General features: G+C 42.5%; 1 protein-coding gene across 7 annotated transcripts; it reads left to right on the forward strand.

Moving 5' to 3' along the window:
* The first annotated feature begins 222 nt into the window (after positions 1-222).
* On the forward strand, positions 223-17,736 carry TLR7 (toll like receptor 7). Of its 7 annotated transcripts, XM_070289756.1 has the most exons (5): positions 307-439; positions 812-912; positions 3,721-3,858; positions 9,080-9,187; positions 13,592-17,736. In XM_070289756.1, exon 5 carries the CDS (start codon positions 13,601-13,603, stop codon positions 16,739-16,741), a length of 3,141 nt encoding a protein of 1,046 aa, XP_070145857.1. In that variant the 5' UTR covers positions 307-439; positions 812-912; positions 3,721-3,858; positions 9,080-9,187; positions 13,592-13,600; the 3' UTR covers positions 16,742-17,736. The 7 variants fall into 7 exon arrangements, with proteins under 7 accessions (XP_070145853.1, XP_070145854.1, XP_070145858.1 ...); XM_070289753.1 differs by lacking the exon at positions 9,080-9,187 and having other exon boundaries at positions 270-439; XM_070289757.1 differs by lacking the exon at positions 3,721-3,858 and having other exon boundaries at positions 272-439; positions 9,080-9,248.
* Positions 17,737-19,773: the final 2,037 nt, after the last annotated feature.

Raw genomic sequence — 19,773 nt, forward strand, 5'->3', positions numbered from 1 at the left:
CAGGGGCAGGGGATGTGTTACAATGTCTAGAGACATCTGTGATTGTTGAGGGGCAGTGTGGCTGGCATCTCATGGGCTCAGGTCAGGGTTGCTGCTCAGTGTCTTACAATGCCACAAAGATGTATCTCACCAGAAATGGCAGGAGTGCGCCAGTTGAGAAACTTCTAGAAAAAAACAGCCAGCCAAGTTGCTTGAATTTAGACATGAGGTTGCCCTGATTGTGGTGGTAGAAATAGAAGGAACCTGCTGCTTCTGCAAACCTCATGTCTGAGATGGCATAAATAGTCACACTCCTCCCCCCACCCCGTAACCAGTCTTTGCACTTGGAAAGTTCACGACTGGCAGCCTGCAGTCTCCATGACTTAAGTAGGTTTGCCACAGCTCATCTCTTCACCTCAGAAGACTCCAGACCTGGACTCACTCCATGCAGCAAAGAAAGGTATGTTAAACATTGGGAAAAACTCAGATCATTTAAGTACCTAGATCTGTGAGCCATTCTCAGAGAGAAGGGGAGAGAAGGGAAGGGACCCAAATCATAGGCAAAACAATTTTTTTTTTTTTTTTTTAGAATCTAAAGAAGAGTTTTGGTAGTCTCAAATGTCACTTCTTTGAAGATAAAGTCAGACTTTTACAATAATGCTGGAAATGGTTTTCTGGAGTGTATCTCTCGTCTGTATAATTTTGAGGAAGTAGATACTATTAATAGGTGTTTTCAACAGCGTATATTAAAGCAGCCTTTCCAGCACGTTTTGAAGCGTCAATCCTTTGCTGTCTTTGCAAGGTAAAGTTTGGTGTTTTCTCTTTATCTTAGTTGATGCTACTGGGTCCATCTCAGGCTGATCTTGACACCTTCCATGTTCTGCTCTCTTCAACCAGACTTGTCTGTTTCATTTTGGAAGAAGACTAAAAATGGTAAGGACAGCTAAGAGATCCCTGAAAAGTGTTATTTGTCTTTTTTTGTGGGAAGAACTAAAACTGGCTAGCAAGAGAGATGTTTAAGTTATCTGTACTTCAGTTATTTACTGAAGAAAACTTTCATGATCTTTCATAAATAAGATTAATCATGGGGGTATTGTGTAATTTCAATTAATTAAGATTAATCAATACTTGCTGTGTTCTCCTTCCTATGGACTTCCCTAGTGGCTCAGATAGTAGTAATTTCAATTAAGATTAATTAAGATTAATCAATACTTGCTGTGTTCTCCTTCCTATAAGAATTAATGCATCTTGCCCTGAGGAGGAGCAAATGTTTGAATTGGGGAAATAGCTTCTATGGGTCGAACTTTTTTCACCCCACGTTTTTGGCTTTGAAAGTTAGTCATATAGTCGTGTCCAACTTTTTGTGGTCCCATGGACTATAGCCTGCCGGGCGCCTCCATCCGTGGAATTCTTCAGGCAAGAGTACTAGAGTGGGTTGCCATTTCCTTCTCCAGGGGATCTTCCTGACCCAGGGATTGAACCCAGGTCTCCTGCATTGCAGGCAGATTCTTTACCAACTGAGCTACTAGGGAAGCCCTCATTTTGGGCTTTATGACCATACAAATTACTGAGGTTCCTTTGTGTTTTTCTAGCATTTGGTGGTGTCTAAACGAGTATGCAGGGAAGGGGTGGGGCAGGATGCATAGGACTAGGAATACAGGGAGCCTGGGCTCCCATGCAGTCCAAGAAAACCAGAACTGGACAGTAGATAAAGCTGTAAAAACAGATTTTGTTCAGGAACTGTTGCAATCGGGGAAATGAGACTGCAGTATAGGACTGGGATCAGTTCCAAATAGTGCGGAGGCATGTGGGGATTTATAGTCCAGGAGCAGAGTGGAGGCCAGCGGGTGGAAAATTACTAAGAGGAAATATCAGGGGTGGCAGGGCATGGGGTGGTTCTGACTCGACCCACCTGACAGGGTTCTTGCTGAAAGCAGGCCAGGAAGATGGACTGTCCCCTGGGGGGTGGTAGAGATGGGGTATTTGATCAGATAGCAAGGATAATGAAGCTGTAGTGAGGGGCTCTTCCTAAACCAACCTAACAGGATCCTTGTGAAAACTGGCCACATGAACACAAAAGCCCAAATATCAAGGCCAAGTCAGAGGAGCTTGACTAAAGTTTAGTCAGGGAGAGACTCTGTCCGTGTTTGCTGTCCCAGTTACTAGTTGGGGATCCTTAGGTTTATCACTTAAGCCCCCTGAAACTCAGCTTTTTTTTATACTATAATATGAACATTACTATGGCTCTCTAGTTGCCTTGCTGGGCCATTGTGGAGGCTCAAATAACAGAATGTATATTCAGGTCTTTTGCACGTGGTGTGAGTTATCAGGCATGCCGCAAAATTCATCAGAAAAAGACACCAGTGACTTCTTGCTGAAATTATTTTGTCACCCCAAGTAGACACAACAGAGTACTTGCCCCAGGAACCCACTCTGACTTCTAGATTGGAAGGTGGGCTCCTGGGCTCATTTCATGTCTAATGAAGACTTAACCACAGGACACTGCGAAGAGACAGAGAAGCAACAGCGTAGAGTTTCATTTCCTAGAAACTCAGATGTCTGTTTTTAGGCAAACCCAGGCCCACATCTGTCTGTGTCCCTTGAGGGATGGCGTGATAGGATTGATGGTAGTAAAGAGTGCTCACATTTATTGACTGCTTACTACAGTGAGCATCGTGCTTAGGGCTGGACGTCTCTGTTTCGATTTCACCCTCTAAGCAGCCTTGTAAGTCATAGATGAGGGAGCTGGAGTTTCAAGAGTCTAAGAGCTTCTGGTTTTGGCTGGGCAGCTCAACCCTGGAAACCGTGCTGGAGACCCCTCTGTTCTACCTAGACCGAGCCCAGCACACACTCCTACTCAGGACATGGTCAGTCAATGTGGGCTTCAAGTGTGATAATGTAGTCCTTAAGAAAAATATTGGGATATCTTTTATAAGAAAAAAATATAACAGTTAAAAAAAACAGAAAAGGTCAAAAAGCATAGGGAAATTATTTGGTCTTATTAATAGTTATAGTTCAGACCCTTTGATATGGAAACTCCACTTCTAGAAACTCTTCTTAAAGAAATGATCAGGGACGTCACAAGCAATTTATGAAGGTAGTCTGTGCAGCATAGCAAAGAAAATACCTCATGTCCAGTGTTGGGAAAGGGTTCATTAATTGTGGTCCCCCAGAGACATTACTTTGCCATCAAAGGTCCGTCTAGTCAAGGCAATGATTTTTCCAGTAGTCATGTATGGATGTGAGAGTTGGACTGTGAAGAAAGCTGAGCACAGAAGAATTGATGCTTTTGAACTGTGGTGTTGGAGAAGACTCTTGAGAGTCCCTTAGACTGCAAGGAGATCCAAACAGTCCATTCTAAAGGAGATCTCCTGGGTGTTCTTTGGAAGGAATGATGCTAAAGCTGAAACTCCAGTACTTTGGCCACCTCATGCGAAGAGTTGACTCATTGGAAAAGACTCTGATGCTGGGAGGGATTGGGGGCAGGAGAAGGGGACGACAGAGGATGAGATGGCTGGATGGCATCACTGACTTGATGGACATGAGTCTGAGTGAACTCCGGGAGTTGGTGATGGACAGGGAGGCCTGGCGTGCTGTGATTCATGGGGTCGCAAAGAGTCGGACACAACTGAGTGACTGAACTGACTGACTGACTGACATTAAATAGCATGTTATGTAACCATCAGATCATCTGTTTATTTCTTTAATTTTGTTTTTTTGGCTGTGCTGGTTGACATACAGGATCTTAGTGCCCCAACCAGAAATTGAACCTGTGACCCTGCATTGAGAGCATGGAGTCTTAACCACTGGACTGCCAGGGAAGTCTCATAGTTTTTAAAAGAATACTGAATGACATAAGAAAGTACTCGGGATAAAATGGTAAATGGAAAAAGCAATCTAGTAGTGAAGTATTGTTTATTCCTGATGTTTTTAATGCACATACTAGATGCTTGCTAAATGTTGGTTCATCTGGAATGACAGTTTGCATAAATAGTTTTTCTCAATAGTTTTTCTCAATAGTTTTCTTAATAGTTTCACAAAAGAGCCCTGTATTCAAACCATTTTATACTTGAGAAATCAGAGGCTCATGAGGGAAAGTGATTCACTAATGTCAGAGAGAGCTTAGGTGACAGAATAAGAACTTAAAATCAAAACTTTACTAGATGAAGCACCTGTCAGTATTGAAGTGCTTCTCAAGTTTTGAAATAGATACAGAAAGGGGGAGATGAGTGTTAGAGGCAACATGCCAAGATGTAACAGTAGTTAAGCAATTTTACAAATAAAAACTTTATTCTGCTCTTAGTTATAGCACACTCCTTCATGGCCAAACAAAGCAGTCCATTAACTAAACTAATCCAAACTGATTATTTAAAAATAGGGAAAATCATACTAAAATTAAAAGCAATCATTACAGATCAACCAACCAACCAGTGTCTCTGCACCCCAAGAATAGATCATTTTTATGTGTCAGAAGTCCCTCAAAGCTTAGGTTGCAATGGCAAATAATGGGTGTGGGTCATAGCCAGTCTGCCACCTGTTTTTGTATAGCCCACAAGCTAAGAGGTTTTTTTAAATCTCTTTAAATGATTGAAAAAGTCAAAGGAAGTATACTGCTTTGTGACCCTTAAGAGTTATATTAAATTCAAATTTTTGTGTCGACAATTAGCTTTAGTATTTGTATATTTGTGTATATATTGTCTATAACTGCTTTTGCACTGCAGTAGCAAATTTGAGTAGCTGTGATACAGACTGTATGGCCTGCAAAACAAAATATTTACTGACTGGCTCTCTATTGAAAAAGTGTGCCAAGTTGACAGTTTTCCTTTATGGAAAAAAGAGGGTAGGGTATGAAGTCAAGTAAGATGTAATTTCTTCTGGTCTTTGGTGCCTGTTATGATGCAAAGTAGCTGTTGAATTTCTAATTTATATAAGATTCCTTTATATCATTTGACTTTTATTTTGAAAACTAGGTCTGATAAAAAGTCTCTTTATTTTTTAAGTAAATGGGTTATGTCCTTGTACTTAATCTATTGGTTGTTATATAATGAAATTTTGATGTCCATGGTAATTACACTTTTCAGAGGTTAGCCTATAATTAGAAATATTTCAAAAATTTGCAAAACGGGGATATTTGGTCATTGTAAGTCTAGTGGGGAAATTCCCAGTGGAGTCTGGCCTATAAAACAATATCACATCTGTTAAGTTCCATTATTTGCAGACCTTGGCTAGACCCTAGGGTGATATATACAATGCTTATTTAGTTATCAAACAATTCAGTGTCACGGCAATGTGACAAAAGGTTACTGAATTCGAATTCAAGGATTTCCCACAATTGCGCCCCACTCCTTGTCTCTTCCTGGTCCCTGTCTCATGATTCTCCAGCCCGCCATCACCTCTGCTTCAGCCCAGCTCATCCACGTGGAGGAACCCCACTGCACCGTGGTCTGCCTTCTCAGTAGCTTGGCTTCAGTGACTCCCTCCACTGGAAATGCATATTCCAACACTTCCTTTTCAACTCAAGCAATGTGGCCTTTTTTTTTTTTTTCCTGCTCTGTCGTCTTGAAAATAAATGGGAGGAGCATCTGAGGGCACTGACCTGTGGTCCCCTGAAGGCTGGCATGTCACAGCCCACAGAGGATGCCTGGTATGCTGGCCTTTCAGTCTGTTGGGTAGATGAGCGAAGGAGGGAGCAGATCTTCTCTTAGTTGAGTGTAACCGTGAGTGTTCCCTGACCTCTCTCATTCTCACCTTGAGGTCAGTTTCCTTCTGTGAAGAATTTTTCTGTAGGCCTTTCACCCAACCAGATCAGGGGCTATGGAAAATTACATAATAAAGGCTGTGAGGGGAATGAAGATGAAATACCAAAAGGTGAAGGGTTTTTCCCTGCCACCAGGTGATCACACCTGACTTCCTCTGCCTAGAGGACTCTCTCCGCCTTCCCCTGTCCCTTCCCCCCCCCCAGCCCCTCCTGCTGGCTGCTCACTGTTTCACTGATACCCTGGCTTCCTGTTTCCCGGAGAGCATCACAGCAATTGGAAGAGATTTCCCACCTGCTCCTCCCCCCTTGTGTGCCCACCTAGAGCTTCTGCACCTGACCATCCTGCTTGACTTCCAGATCACCCCCAAACCCACTGGCTCGAAACAACCACTGTCCTCGAGTGTTAGGAGTGGCGGGCCCACAGGTTGACTGGGCTCAGCAAGGCTGCTCTGGCACTGGTGTGTGTTCCCCCTCGCCTTGAAGGCAATGTCAGGGGCTGGGCTTCGCCCGCACAGATCTGGTGCCCAGATGGGCAAGCTCCGCAGCTGGAGGCTGCCCCTGTTTCTGGGTGGTCTCCCCAACATGGCAGCTGTGCTGTCCCTGGGCTTCTTCCAAGGCTGCTGGCTCAGGACTCCAGTTCAGGTGGAGAGAGAGACAGGGAAAGATGGAGCACCGGGTGCCATGAAAGTCTCCCACCTTGTCTGTCCCTGCCTGGGAGGTTGTGCAGTCCTGCTTTGCTGCTGTCCTCCAGACAGTCCCCAAAGCCTGCCCAGCTTCTAAGGAGGTGGGAGATAGCTGAACAGTTTGCAGACTCTTATACTAAGGATGGAATATACTAGGCTCCTTGCTAAAGCCAAATCTCTCCACTAGTGCACTGGGTCACCTCCCCGCTTCCCTCCCTGGGCTCCATGCACCAGCATTCTCCCATCTCTCCTGCATTGTCATTGGTACTATTATTAATGATGGGGTTTTTGTAAAAAAGTTTTTTTCCCTCTCACCATATGCCGTTATTCCTCCCATCCTCAAATAAATCCTCTTGACCCTCTTGGCCCTGGAAACTACCGCCAGCATCTTTGTTCCCCTTTGCAGGAAGCTTCTCAGAAATGCTGGCTGCCTCCAACCCCTCTTCTCATTTTCTTCCAAGAACTTGAAAGTCCTATTTGATTTGGCTTCACCTTCCAAATCTATCCAAGTATCTGGCTAGTTCTCACCACCTCCACCCCAGCCAGCTGGGGCTTTTGCTTGAATTACTGTCATAGCCTCTTGACTGGTCTCCATGCTTCCAACCTCACCCCTCGTTGTCTCTTTCAAGGCAGTAACCAAGATGATCTTTGTAACATGGAAGTCAGACCACAGCACTCTTTGGCTTAAAAATTTGCAATGCATCGACCTTCCATTCCTTGTTGGGATGGCTGACAAGGCCCTGTAGGAACCCTCAACATGGGACTACAGCTCCTCCCTCTTTGACTTCATCTCCTTTCACTCTCTGTTCCTCCTTTGTTGCCATTTTTGTGGTGATTCCAGCATGTTTGCACCTGGGGGCCTTGGCATATATTTCTTTATTAGGAAGCTAAAGCTCAGTCTGCCTTTAAATTTATAAATCCATGAACTATGCTAGCATAGCATTACTGGATATGAATGCACACCTAAGAACTATATGATCTGAAAAATCTCTTTTTTTTCCCTCGAGTTGGTCCCACTCAAATCATAAATACCTTTTCATAATGTTTGGACATTTTTATTATGAAAACTCTAAATAGCACAATATCAAAACATTAGATGGCCAAAAATCCTTTAACTGAAAAGGAAATTAACCAAGATGCATGTATATAGCATACCAAGTGCATTTGTTGGAACAATATGAAATAACTGGAAGATGATTGGTCCAAATGGAGTTTGAATCTTGGTTTGAAACTGCCTTTCTGATCCCTGTTTTCTCATCAGTGAAATGGGAATATTTATGTCTTTTCAACTTCATTGTCAGGGCTCAGTGATGTAAAATAAACAAAGTATCTTCTTTGGCATCTAAGAACGTAATAAATACCTGGTAATTGACAATTATAAAAAAACACAAATGATTATCTGATGACTAGTCAATGTGAATTCTACATTTTCCATTTTAACAAAAAGGTGATTTACTGAAAGAACAGAACACCTGTGAGTACAAAATCAAACAGTCCCATTTTTACCATAATTAGCTTGCTAATTGAGCATCCAAATTTACCCAGTATATTTGCAAGTGTAATCAGCTATGATTCATGACTAAAGCCAGGCCTATTATGGTGAATTATGCTATTTTACAAATCAAATTCCTGAAAGATGTATGTCTTTGGCAATTATTGCAAAAAAAATAACGTGGGTTATTTGTATGAAATGAAGAAACAGACCTCATATCATGCTGAATGAACACTTAACTTTAAAAATAGCCATTAGTTGAAGCGAAGGTCCTAGCTTCGTTCTGAAGCCATGTAGTTCCCCATGGTTTAAAAGAGGAAGTTTCCATACTTTGGGAAATTTAAATGGGAATAAAGGACTATTTCACATTTTACAGTCATCTTCTCAAACATACCTTTTCTGTTTGGAAGCCTGAAGGTATTATTTCTCATTAACACATTTAAAAGGCATTGTTCATTGACTCAGTTTTCTTCCTCTCCTGCTTGATCAGAACCCATCTGTGAGTTCCAGGCAGCTGGCACAGAGAGCCAAGAGAAGGTGGCTTGTCTGGCATCCAGCTTGCCTGGGCTGGGACTCAACGATTGAATACAAGTCAGGGACAGTCCCATCCTGGCTGTGCTTGTTCCCAGGAGAGACAAATGAGTTCTGTGCTCCCACTCAGGTTTCAGGTTCCAGGGGGTAGAACTTCTGAGAAAACAGATTGCAGAGGAGTCCCTCTGTAGGTCTGCTCCCCAGGGCCTCCCTTGGATACCATCCCCTTTTCTTCTGTGGCTCTTTTCCGATTTCAGATTTCCCTGGTGGCTCAGATGGTAAAGTGTCTGCCTACAATGCGGGAGACCCAGGTTCAATCCCTGGGTCAGGAAGATCTCCTGGAGAAGGAAATAGCAACCCACTCCAGTATTCTTGCCTGGAGAATCCCATGGACAGAGGATCCTGGTAGACTACAGTCCATGGGGTCACAAAGAGTCGGACACAACTGAGTGACTTCACCTTCCTTCCTTCCCTGAGAAGCCCCCAGCCCTCCTGGTCCCTCCTTGCTGCTTTATCAAAAATCTGATCTTTGGAAAGACTTTACTGTTTGTGATCATTGAATGTGAGCCTTCCACAGGATTTTAAGAACGTTCAAGCCTTGGTTTACTTGCCCGATATTTGTCTTGTGCTCACTAGGTGGCAGGCATCATCAAAAATGGCCAAGACAGATAAAGCCACGGCCCCTAGAGTGTTTCACCTCCTAGAGGGAGAGATGGGTGAATTGATGCCTAGACTTCTGGGAAGGTAAGCCAGGAGAATTGCTGAGGGCCAGCACTGCATCTGAGTTACCTGGATCTCCCGGCAGGCAAGTTCTATAGTCTCTGCATTCTCAGTGTCCTCATTGTCAGTGAACCTATTTCTTGGGGTAAGGATAAAATAATTGGCTAAATGCTATTGGTTGAAATTAGTGGCCCATGAGGCAACTTAGAGGTTTGCAGGTGATATGATTTCTTCTCATATTTGGCAGACTTGAACTGAATTTGCTTTGAGGTAGTTCTATGTGCAAGTGGAAGGTTTTGCCCAGACCAGGGCCCTGAAAACTATGACCCATGGACAAAATCTGTCCTGTTACCTGTTTTTGTGAGCTGAGAATTATTTTTTTACCACCTGATTCATTGTGTTCTAAGTGGTTATTTAAGTACCCACATTAATAGCCTCAGTTATGCTGGGAAAGATTGAGGGCAGGAGGAGAAGGGGACGACAGAGGGTGAGATGGTTGGATGGCATCACCAACTCAATCAACATGAGTTTCGGTAGGCTCTGGGAATTGGTGATGGACTGGGAGGCCTGGTGTGCTGCAGTTCATGGGATCGCAAAGAGTCAGACATGACTGAGCAACTGAACTGAACTGAGTCTAAAATATTAACTGTCTGGCCCTATAGAGAAGAAGTTTGCCAAGCCCTAGTCAAGACCATCTCTGTCTACTAGAACTTTGCACAGTGATGGAAAATGTTCCATATCTGTGTGCTTGAATATGGTAACCACGAACCTGATGTGACTTTGAGCGCTTGAAATATGGTATGACTGATAGACTGATTTTGAAAATTGCACTTCATTTTAATTCATTTAAATTGAAACAGCTACACGTGACCAGTGGCTATCACATTGGCCAGAGCAGCTTTAGACCACTTAAGTCTGAAGATTCTGTATTCTCTGTGTGCTTGTCTCTCAGTTTAATCAACTTCCCAGAGGCTGTCTGAGTCAAGAGGAAGGCAGCACTCCTAATCAGATTTCAGGGGCCCTGGACTGGCTTTCACTGTCTGCTAGAAAATGCTTAATGGAAAGTGCTAGAAAAATTCGTGTGAACATACACTTACTTCCTCTTAAAGCTGTATCCATGACATCTGCTGTTGTTTGGGGTAAGGCAGTTGGCTTTTTCAAACCCAGAAGGCCCCAAATTAAGGAAGTCTTAATCATCTTTAGAATTCAGGCTGCAGGCAGTGAAAACCTCACTTAGCGAAGCTATATTTCCTTCCATCCCTGCTTACAGAACTAAAACTAAGGTTAGCTTTCCAGGGCACCCAAAACTGGTGCTCTGGGACAACCCAGAGGGATAGGATGGGGAGGAAGGTGGGAGGGGGTTTCAAGTTGAAGGGGGACACATGTATACCTGTGGCAGATTCATGTTGATGTATGGTAAAAACCATCACAATATTGTAAAGTAATTATCCTCCAACTAAAATAAACAAATTAAAAAAATAATAATAAAGTTAGCTTCCCATCCCCCCTAGGCTAACTTCAGCCCTAGGGCATTTCTTTCGTAAGATTGCCTAGAACAGTTAGGAGTCATCACCACATGTCATCATTAGGAATATTGTCAAGCAGTTTCCCCTTAGAGTAAAACTGCAGTTGGCATTCTGGGAATGTCATGTAAGTATGGTGTATTGTGTATTTGAAAGTTGCTAAGACAGTAGATCTTAAAAGTTCTCATCAGAAGAAAAAAAACTTGGAACTATGTGTGGTAACTAAACTTACTGTGGTGATCATTTTGCAATATATTAAATCATTGTATTGTACACCTAGCCTACTCCAAGGAGAATTTCTTTTAACTATTTTGCTGTATTTCACTGTTCATTCATTTATGCATTTATTCTTTCATTCATGTATTTTACAAACATAATCAGCATTAAGTGCGAGGCATTGTTTTACATGAGGGCACACAAAACCCTGCTCTCTCAAAGCTAACATTTTCATGCAAAATAGATATAAAACAAGCACATAAACCAGAAGTGCATAAATGATCCACAGGATTATTCTGATTCTTCTAAAGACTATGAAAGAAATAAAGCACAGTAGTCTAATACAGAGTACCTATACCTCTCTCTGCCACAGCTAACTTATCGGTAAAATGGGGATAATAATAGAGGTCTACAATTCCAGAATCCCTAAACTGAAAGCTTTGTCGTAATTCAGCTGATGGTAAGCACAACTTAATCTGAACTCATTTGGAGGTGAATCTTAGACCAGAACCAAATGATCTAGTGTTTGTTGTTTTTGTTCTTTTTTAAATCCCACTTAGAGTGGACAGTCCTGTGCTTTACTGCACACATTTTTATGTGTTTGATTATGAGATACTGCCCCAGATTCCAGTTGGAGTGTTACATAATATGAGGTACATGCATTACATTGCCTTCTAAAATCTGAAAAATTCTGAGTTCCAAAACACATCTAGTTGCAAAGGTTGTGGATAAGGGATCAAAGACCTGTAATGCTGCCCTCATGCGGTTAATATGAAGATGAAATCAGTGAGTTAATATATGTAAAGTACGGCAAACTTTGCCCAGAATATGCTAAATGCTATCTAAGTTAATTACTGCTCCTGTCTTTATCACTGTTATTACATGGGAGGGTGTTTAGAAAAGTTGCTCAGAGACGGCCTCTCTGGGGATATGTCATTTAAGCAGACACCCAGGGGATGAGAATGACCCTTCTCTGGCTGTGGGAAGAGGAGGAGAAAGATCATTTCAGGAAGCAGGAACAGCAAGTGCCAAGACTGGCTCAAATGAAGAACAGAAAACAGGCCGGATATCTGCCGTGTGGTCAAAGAAGGGGAAAAGTGGTTCAAGGTCAGTGTGGTAGGCTAGAGTCAGAACATGCATGATATAAACAATGGCAAAGACTCTGGACTTCATTCAAAACGTAATGAGTGATCATTGTAGTTGATCCGATTCATGTTTATAAAGACTGCTCTGATGCTCTTGATGGATGAATTGTAGAGGAAGATGGGAGTCAAGGAGACCAGGTTTGAGTCCAGTGTGATGATAGTCCAGGTGAAACCTCATGGCGAAGTGGAGTAGGGGGTGGGAATAGACAAGGAGAAAAATGGACAGGTGCAAGAAAACATATAGAAATGGGAGGAAAAGACTTAATAAAATGATAATAAATTAACAAGCTTTAGGTGTGCAAAGATGTGTGAAGAAGCTCTTTGAACTCCTTCTTTAACCATCTTGCAGTAGAGAAAATGCTGAGGGAAAATTTTGCTTATTTATCCCCTATTAAAGGAAGTAAGGGAAGTAGGCAGTGGATTTATTAGATATGAGCATGACTGGTTGATTCAGTCAATTGAGGGGATGAAAGCATTAGTTGAGCTGGAAAATTGTTGTAGAGACTCAGGCTAGATCATCCCATGGATGAACATAGGCGAAATGAAAACCAGTGTTCTGGAGGAAAATATTGATAGAAATTCCGAAACTTGAGAGTGAGTCTATGGTTAAACCACCCCCTATGCAAGGCAAGCTCGCGTTAATAGGGTGGTTGGTAAAACTCTTCATTATGTCCCATATTCCCCCTTCAGGTCTTTTTTGCCCAGGGTCCAGGTGTTTCTCATACTAAACATAGATGCCCAACAATTACCCGTAAGAGTAGGTTCCCACATGTCCCAGTTGGTCTGAGAGAGTCTTTGTGTCTGTAGTCTTGGCATAAATTATTAAAGCTCCTCCCCTTTCATTCCCATGAGTATCCTGTTTGATCAATTGGGGATCACCCAGGCGGTACTCTACTATATTATCCCCTTTCCAAATCTGTGTAATGTAAACCCGATGTGTAGGGAAAATTCTCATCCCCAAGTCATCTTGGAGATGATTTCCAAAAATAGTCCGAGAGGAAAGTGGGCTTATAGGTAGCAGTGCCAAAATATCAGGAGTTGGGTGACCATAAACAGATCAGTTAATATCGCTGAGCTGTGTCTCAGTCTGTAAAATGTTTCCCTACTTAGCATATTAAGAGGCTCAGATGTGGTAAAGGACTCTTGTAACGTGTACCAGAGTGGGCTTAACAAGCAAACATTAATTGCACTAAAGGTTTTCTCATCAGATATAGTTGCATTTCAGACTTTGGCAGCATATTGATGGCTCTTCCATTGTAACATTCTAAGTAACAGGGAACAGGAAAATGCTGCTTCCCCCATCTGAAAAGCGATATAACAAAAGCTAAGATGCTGAAAGAGAAATATGTAAGTTTTTATGAACCTCAGTAATTGGCAACTACAGTCATGGGGTGGGGGTGGGGATGCTATTTAGACAGTTGGGAACAATAAACCTGAGCTGTTGATTTTTCAAACGGAGCAAAAGAGAGGCAGCAAATGGGAGTTTTAAATTCTGGATCTTGGTGTATTTTAAACGGGTGATTTATTCTTTCTTATACTTTCAGGTGTTTCCAATGTGGACATTGAAGAGACCGTTTCCTATCCTTTTTAACATGATCCTAATTTCTGAACTCCTTGGGGCTAGATGGTTTCCTAAAACTCTGCCCTGTGATGTCACTCTGGATGCTCCAAATGCCCATGTGATTGTGGACTGCACAGACAAACATTTGACAGAAATTCCTGGAGGTATTCCTGCTAATGCCACCAACCTCACCCTCACCATTAACCACATAGCAGGCATCTCTCCAGCCTCCTTCCACCGGCTGGACCATCTGGTGGAGATTGATTTCAGGTGCAACTGCATACCTGTTCGACTGGGGCCAAAAGACAACGTGTGCACCAAAAGGCTACAGATTAAACCCAACAGCTTTAGCAAACTCACATATTTAAAATCTCTTTACCTGGATGGAAACCAGCTTCTAGAAATACCTCAGGATCTTCCTCCCAGCTTACAGCTGCTGAGCCTGGAGGCCAACAACATCTTCTTGATCATGAAGGAGAATCTAACAGAACTGGCCAACCTAGAAATACTCTACCTGGGCCAAAACTGTTACTATCGTAACCCTTGTAATGTTTCATTTACTATCGAAAAAGATGCTTTCCTAAATATGAGAAATTTAAAATTGCTCTCCCTAAAAGATAACAATATCTCAGCTGTCCCCACTGTTTTGCCATCTAGTTTGACAGAACTCTATCTTTACAATAATATCATTACAAAAATCCAAGAAGATGATTTTAATAACCTCAGTCAACTACAAGTTCTTGATCTGAGTGGAAATTGCCCTCGTTGTTATAATGTTCCATTTCCTTGCACACCGTGTGAAAATAATTCTCCCCTACAGATTGATCTAAATGCTTTTGATGCATTGACAGAATTGCAAGTCTTACGTCTACACAGTAACTCTCTTCAGCATGTGCCCCAAAGATGGTTTAAAAACATTAACAAACTTAAAGAACTAGATCTTTCCCAAAACTTCTTGGCCAAAGAAATTGGGGATGCCAAATTTTTACATCTTCTTCATAACCTTGTCAACTTGGATCTGTCTTTCAATTATGATCTTCAGGTCTACCATGCAGTTATAAATCTATCAGATGCATTTTCTTCACTGAAAAAATTGAAAGTTTTGCGAATCAAAGGCTATGTCTTTAAAGAACTGAATAGTTTAAACCTCTTCCCATTACGTAATCTTCCCAGTCTTGAAGTTCTTGATCTTGGCACTAACTTTATTAAAATTGCTGACCTCAGCATATTTAAACAATTTAAAACATTGAAATTCATTGATCTTTCAGTGAATAAAATATCACCTTCGGGAGATTCAACTGAAGGTGGTTTCTGCTCTAACATGAGAACTTCTGTAGAAGGCCATGGGCCCCAGGTCCTTGAAGCATTGCATTATTTCAGATATGATGAGTATGCAAGGAGTTGCCGGTCCAAGAGCAAAGAGCCTCCTTCTTTCTTACCTCTTAATGAAGATTGTTATATGTATGGGCAGACCTTGGACCTTAGTAGAAATAATATATTTTTTATCAAGTCTTCTGATTTCCAGCATCTTTCTTTCCTCAAATGCCTAAACTTATCAGGAAATAGCATTAGCCAGACGCTTAATGGAAGTGAATTTCAGCCTTTAGTGGAGTTGAAATATTTGGACTTCTCTAACAATCGGCTTGATTTACTCTACTCAACGGCATTTGAGGAGCTGCACAACCTGGAAGTCCTAGATATAAGTAGTAACAGCCATTATTTTCAATCAGAAGGAATTACTCACATGCTAAATTTTACCAAGAACCTCAAGGTTCTGAAGAAACTGATGATGAACTATAATGACATCGCTACCTCCACCAGCAGGACCATGGAGAGTGAATCTCTTCAAATCCTGGAGTTCAGAGGCAACCATTTGGATATTTTATGGAGAGATGGTGATAACAGATACTTAAAATTCTTTAAGAATCTGCTAAACTTAGAAGAGCTAGACATCTCTGAAAATTCTCTGAGTTTCTTACCTTTGGGAGTTTTTGATAGTATGCCTCCAAATCTAAAGACTCTCTCCTTGGCCAAAAATGGGCTCAAGTCTTTCAGTTGGAAAGGACTACAGAGTCTGAAGAATCTAGAAACTTTGGACCTCAGCTTCAACCAGCTGAAGACTGTCCCTGAGAGATTATCCAACTGTTCCCGCAGCCTCAAGAAACTCATACTTAAGAATAATCAAATCAGGTGCCTGACAAAGTATTTTCTCCAAGGTGCTTTCCAGTTGCGACATCTGGACCTCAGCTCAAATAAAATTCAGGTTATCCAAAAGACGAGTTTTCCAGAAAATGTCCTCAACAATCTGAACATTTTGTTTTTGCATCACAATCGATTTCTGTGCAACTGTGATGCTGTGTGGTTTGTCTGGTGGGTTAACCATACCGAGGTGACTATTCCTTACTTGGCCACAGATGTGACTTGCATGGGACCAGGAGCACACAAGGGCCAGAGTGTGGTCTCTCTGGATCTATATACCTGTGAGTTAGATTTGACTAACTTCATCCTGTTCTCACTTTCCATATCAGCAGTTCTCTCTCTGATGATGATCACAACAGCAAACCATCTCTATTTCTGGGATGTGTGGTATAGTTATCATTTCTGTAAAGCCAAAATAAAAGGGTATCGACGTCTGATATCACCCAATTCTTGCTATGATGCTTTCATTGTATATGACACTAAAGACCCAGCAGTGACAGAGTGGGTTTTGGATGAGCTGGTGGCCAAATTGGAAGACCCAAGAGAGAAGTGTTTTAATTTATGTCTTGAGGAAAGAGACTGGTTACCAGGGCAGCCTGTTCTGGAAAATCTTTCCCAGAGCATACAGCTTAGCAAAAAGACAGTGTTTGTGATGACAGACAAGTACGCAAAGACTGAAAATTTTAAGATAGCATTTTACTTATCCCATCAGAGGCTCATGGATGAAAAAGTGGATGTAATCATCTTGATATTCCTTGAGAAGCCCCTTCAGAAGTCCAAGTTTCTCCAACTCCGGAAGAGGCTCTGTGGCAGTTCTGTCCTTGAGTGGCCAACAAACCCACAGGCTCACCCGTACTTCTGGCAGTGTCTGAAAAATGCCCTGGCCACAGACAATCACGTGACCTACAGTCAGGTGTTCAAAGAGACAGCCTAGCCCTTCTTTGCCGAATGTGACTGCTACCAAGGAGAAGCTCAGCTGCCTTGATCGGCTCACCCATGTCTTGCCAGGAGAGTGTTCTAAGATTCTCCAAGCCCTGGGATTGCCCATATTGGAGAGGAGTCACCAATACATGACAAAGGAAGCAGAAAAATGGGATTTATATAAGCATCAAGTCATCTTTCTCAGCTCTCTCTGTCTCCATTTGCACTTGAGTCTTTGTCTTCTGCCCTTGCATAAAATACTGTTGGGAGAAGGGTGGCAAGTAGAGGATGTGGGACTTTGATTCTCCTGTAATTGTGATTATTACATATACACACAGTCACCAAGAACTGCACTTCTACCCTTAAGAGGCACTGGTATGTATAGAAATAGGGTTTTAAAAAAGGCTCAGAGTCTGCTTATATGGCATTAAAATGTACCAGTTAATTAGTGGTAAAAAAAAGACACAGTTAACTCCTCAGCCAATTGACTCTACCATCTAGTGCCCTGTTCTGTGCAGACCAAGTGCTGGCCCCCAGCAGGTGGTACAGCTCAAGCGCTCCTTGCTCTTTCTCTCCTGGGCCTGTTACTGGGGTTTTTTTTGGGAAATAGAAACATCTTTGTCATCGACGGACATAGTCTGCTTACAAGTGGGAGAAGAATAAAGTCATGCTCTTTACTTTTGATGATAATTTACCTGCTTAAATATGGCTCTGGACTAAATGTTGAAATCCTAATCCCCCAGTGTGATGGTGTTGGGAGGTGGGAGGTGGGGTTTTTAAGAAGTGGTTAGGTCATGAGACTGGAGCCCTCGTGATGGGATTACTGCCTTAGAAGAAGCAGTCAGGGGACTAACTTGCTGTGTTCCCATCGTGTGAGGGTATGGAGAGAGGCTGGCAGTCTATAACACACAGGAGGACCCTCAGCAGAACCAGATCATATTGACACTCTGATCTCCTTCAGACTGGCTTCCATGCTTCAGACTTGTGAGAAATAAATGTTTGTTCTTTTAAGTCATGCAGTTTGTGATGTTTTGTTACAGCAGCTGAGCTAAGACAGATTTTTTTAATCTGCATGGCAAAGTACTGTTTCCAAAGAAAAGTTGCCTCATCCAATGATCTTTCAGACTGCTTTATTAACTAATACTGTATACTTGTAATTATCTGAAAACTTGATCCATCAATGTCAGACAGCTTTGATGATAAACTCTAAAGGAGAACCCAAGAGCATATATTTATTTAGAGTTAGCAAGCAGGGATGACAGTCACATGGATTCCTTTAAATTTGGAGGCTGGGGGAGGGACAGAGGTTTACCACCATTAACACTGAGAAAGCTTCAGTCTTGAGCTTTGGCTTCAGTACTCAAAAAAAAAAAACACCAGAAAGGACCAAGATGTTCTGAAGACACACATACTTTCTAAGTGTCTATAAATTTGCATGAGTCCAAAGTCTGAAATGTGACCTGTTTGTTTTTATTTCATGAAAGAAGTTATCTACAGAGGTGTCTGCACCCTTCGAAAGATAGCTTCAAATCCCAGACTTCAAATTATCTGGGAGATAACTGTGTTTTCTTCATCTATGGAAAAGCCAAAGGTTTTACTCAGAGGATGGCTATATGTATTATTTCCAAAGGACATGTAATCAATAAGGGTCACAAACTCCCAAATTAATCTCTGGAATTAACAGAGCCAGCGGTCTGATAGCCTCGGTAAGCTCGATTGTACTTCATAGGCGCCTATGTGAAAACACAGATAACGCCATAAAAACTGGCTGTTGGCATCATCAATTTCTTCTATTAAAACACATAACTATACAAGGTTTAAGTTATTTTGGTGATTTATAAACCATGAAGGACTTGAAGACAAACATCTTCTGAAATGAACCAAGAGGAAGGGAAACTGACAACACAACTCAGAAACCGCGGTGTATTTCAACATGAGGCTGTGCACAGTGGTTTGTTGTAGGAAATGACCCAAAGCACAGTAACAGGTGGTTTTCATTTTAATTCCTTTGTATCTTGACAAGTCACTCTGTTAATCTCCTGAGGGTCCTCTGTGGAGTCCTGTACCATTAGAGCCATTCATAGATGGCTCGGCTCAAAAGCCACCAACTCAGGCCACCAGGAGAACATGACTGCTAGGTCCCCTGCCAAGCTCTGAGTATGGAAGAGACTCCAGATTGTCCATGGATCCCATGCTACCATGAAGGGGTTCCCAACCACTTCCAGCCCTGAACCTGTCCTTCCTCCTCGGATAGAGACTGTACCTTAGCACGACTTGGGCATTTGTAGGATCCAAGCCAAGAGAGGCATTGGGCAGGTAAGTGTTATGGCTGCGAAAAAGGTGAAACACACAGCTGCAGTCCGTAGAGCAGAGAAAGGCTGAGTATGACTGCAACCCCATGGCTGAGTCAGGGTCTCTTAAGGTCTCTTGGCCCATCCTCACGTCTGCTCCCAGCTCTGCCCAGTCTTAGGTCCAGCTGATCTCTTACATGTAGTCAGGGAGTACAGAGTACATGAGAGGGGCTGCAGTGATGTAACAGTCTGGGTGTCGTCTTGTCTTGTTCCCGTGGAAGCTGACGGGGACAGCAAGGATGCACACGCCTCTTTTTCAGGAGGCTGTCCCTGCCCCCCCCCTCGCCCCCGCATAAAACACACTTTTTGTTGACCTCTCGTGGTCCTCACCAAGAGGATCCAGCTTGCATCTCCTGTAAGGTATTTATGGCCCCATTTTACAATGAGGGGTGGGGACACCTCTTCTGCACACACTCAAGTGAGCAGAGAACCCTGGCTAGGGGGCAGATTGACCAGCTGGGCCGTGGGATGCCAGCCCTCAGGAGAAGTTGGTAGTGGGACACAAGTCCCCTCTCCTGGAAGTCTGAACCCTTGAGCCTAAGAAGCACTGGGAATTCCTTGTCTCTCCAGAAATACAAATATCAGTGTGGGAGGAAAACGACCACAGAATGTGATCGAGGGTGACTCCAAAGGAGATGTTCTCTGGAGAACACGAGGCCTGAAAATGAATCCATGGCACTGAGTTAATGTAATG

Source organism: Ovis canadensis, chromosome X (genome assembly GCF_042477335.2).
Source record: "Ovis canadensis isolate MfBH-ARS-UI-01 breed Bighorn chromosome X, ARS-UI_OviCan_v2, whole genome shotgun sequence".
Taxonomy (NCBI): Eukaryota; Metazoa; Chordata; class Mammalia; order Artiodactyla; family Bovidae; genus Ovis; species Ovis canadensis.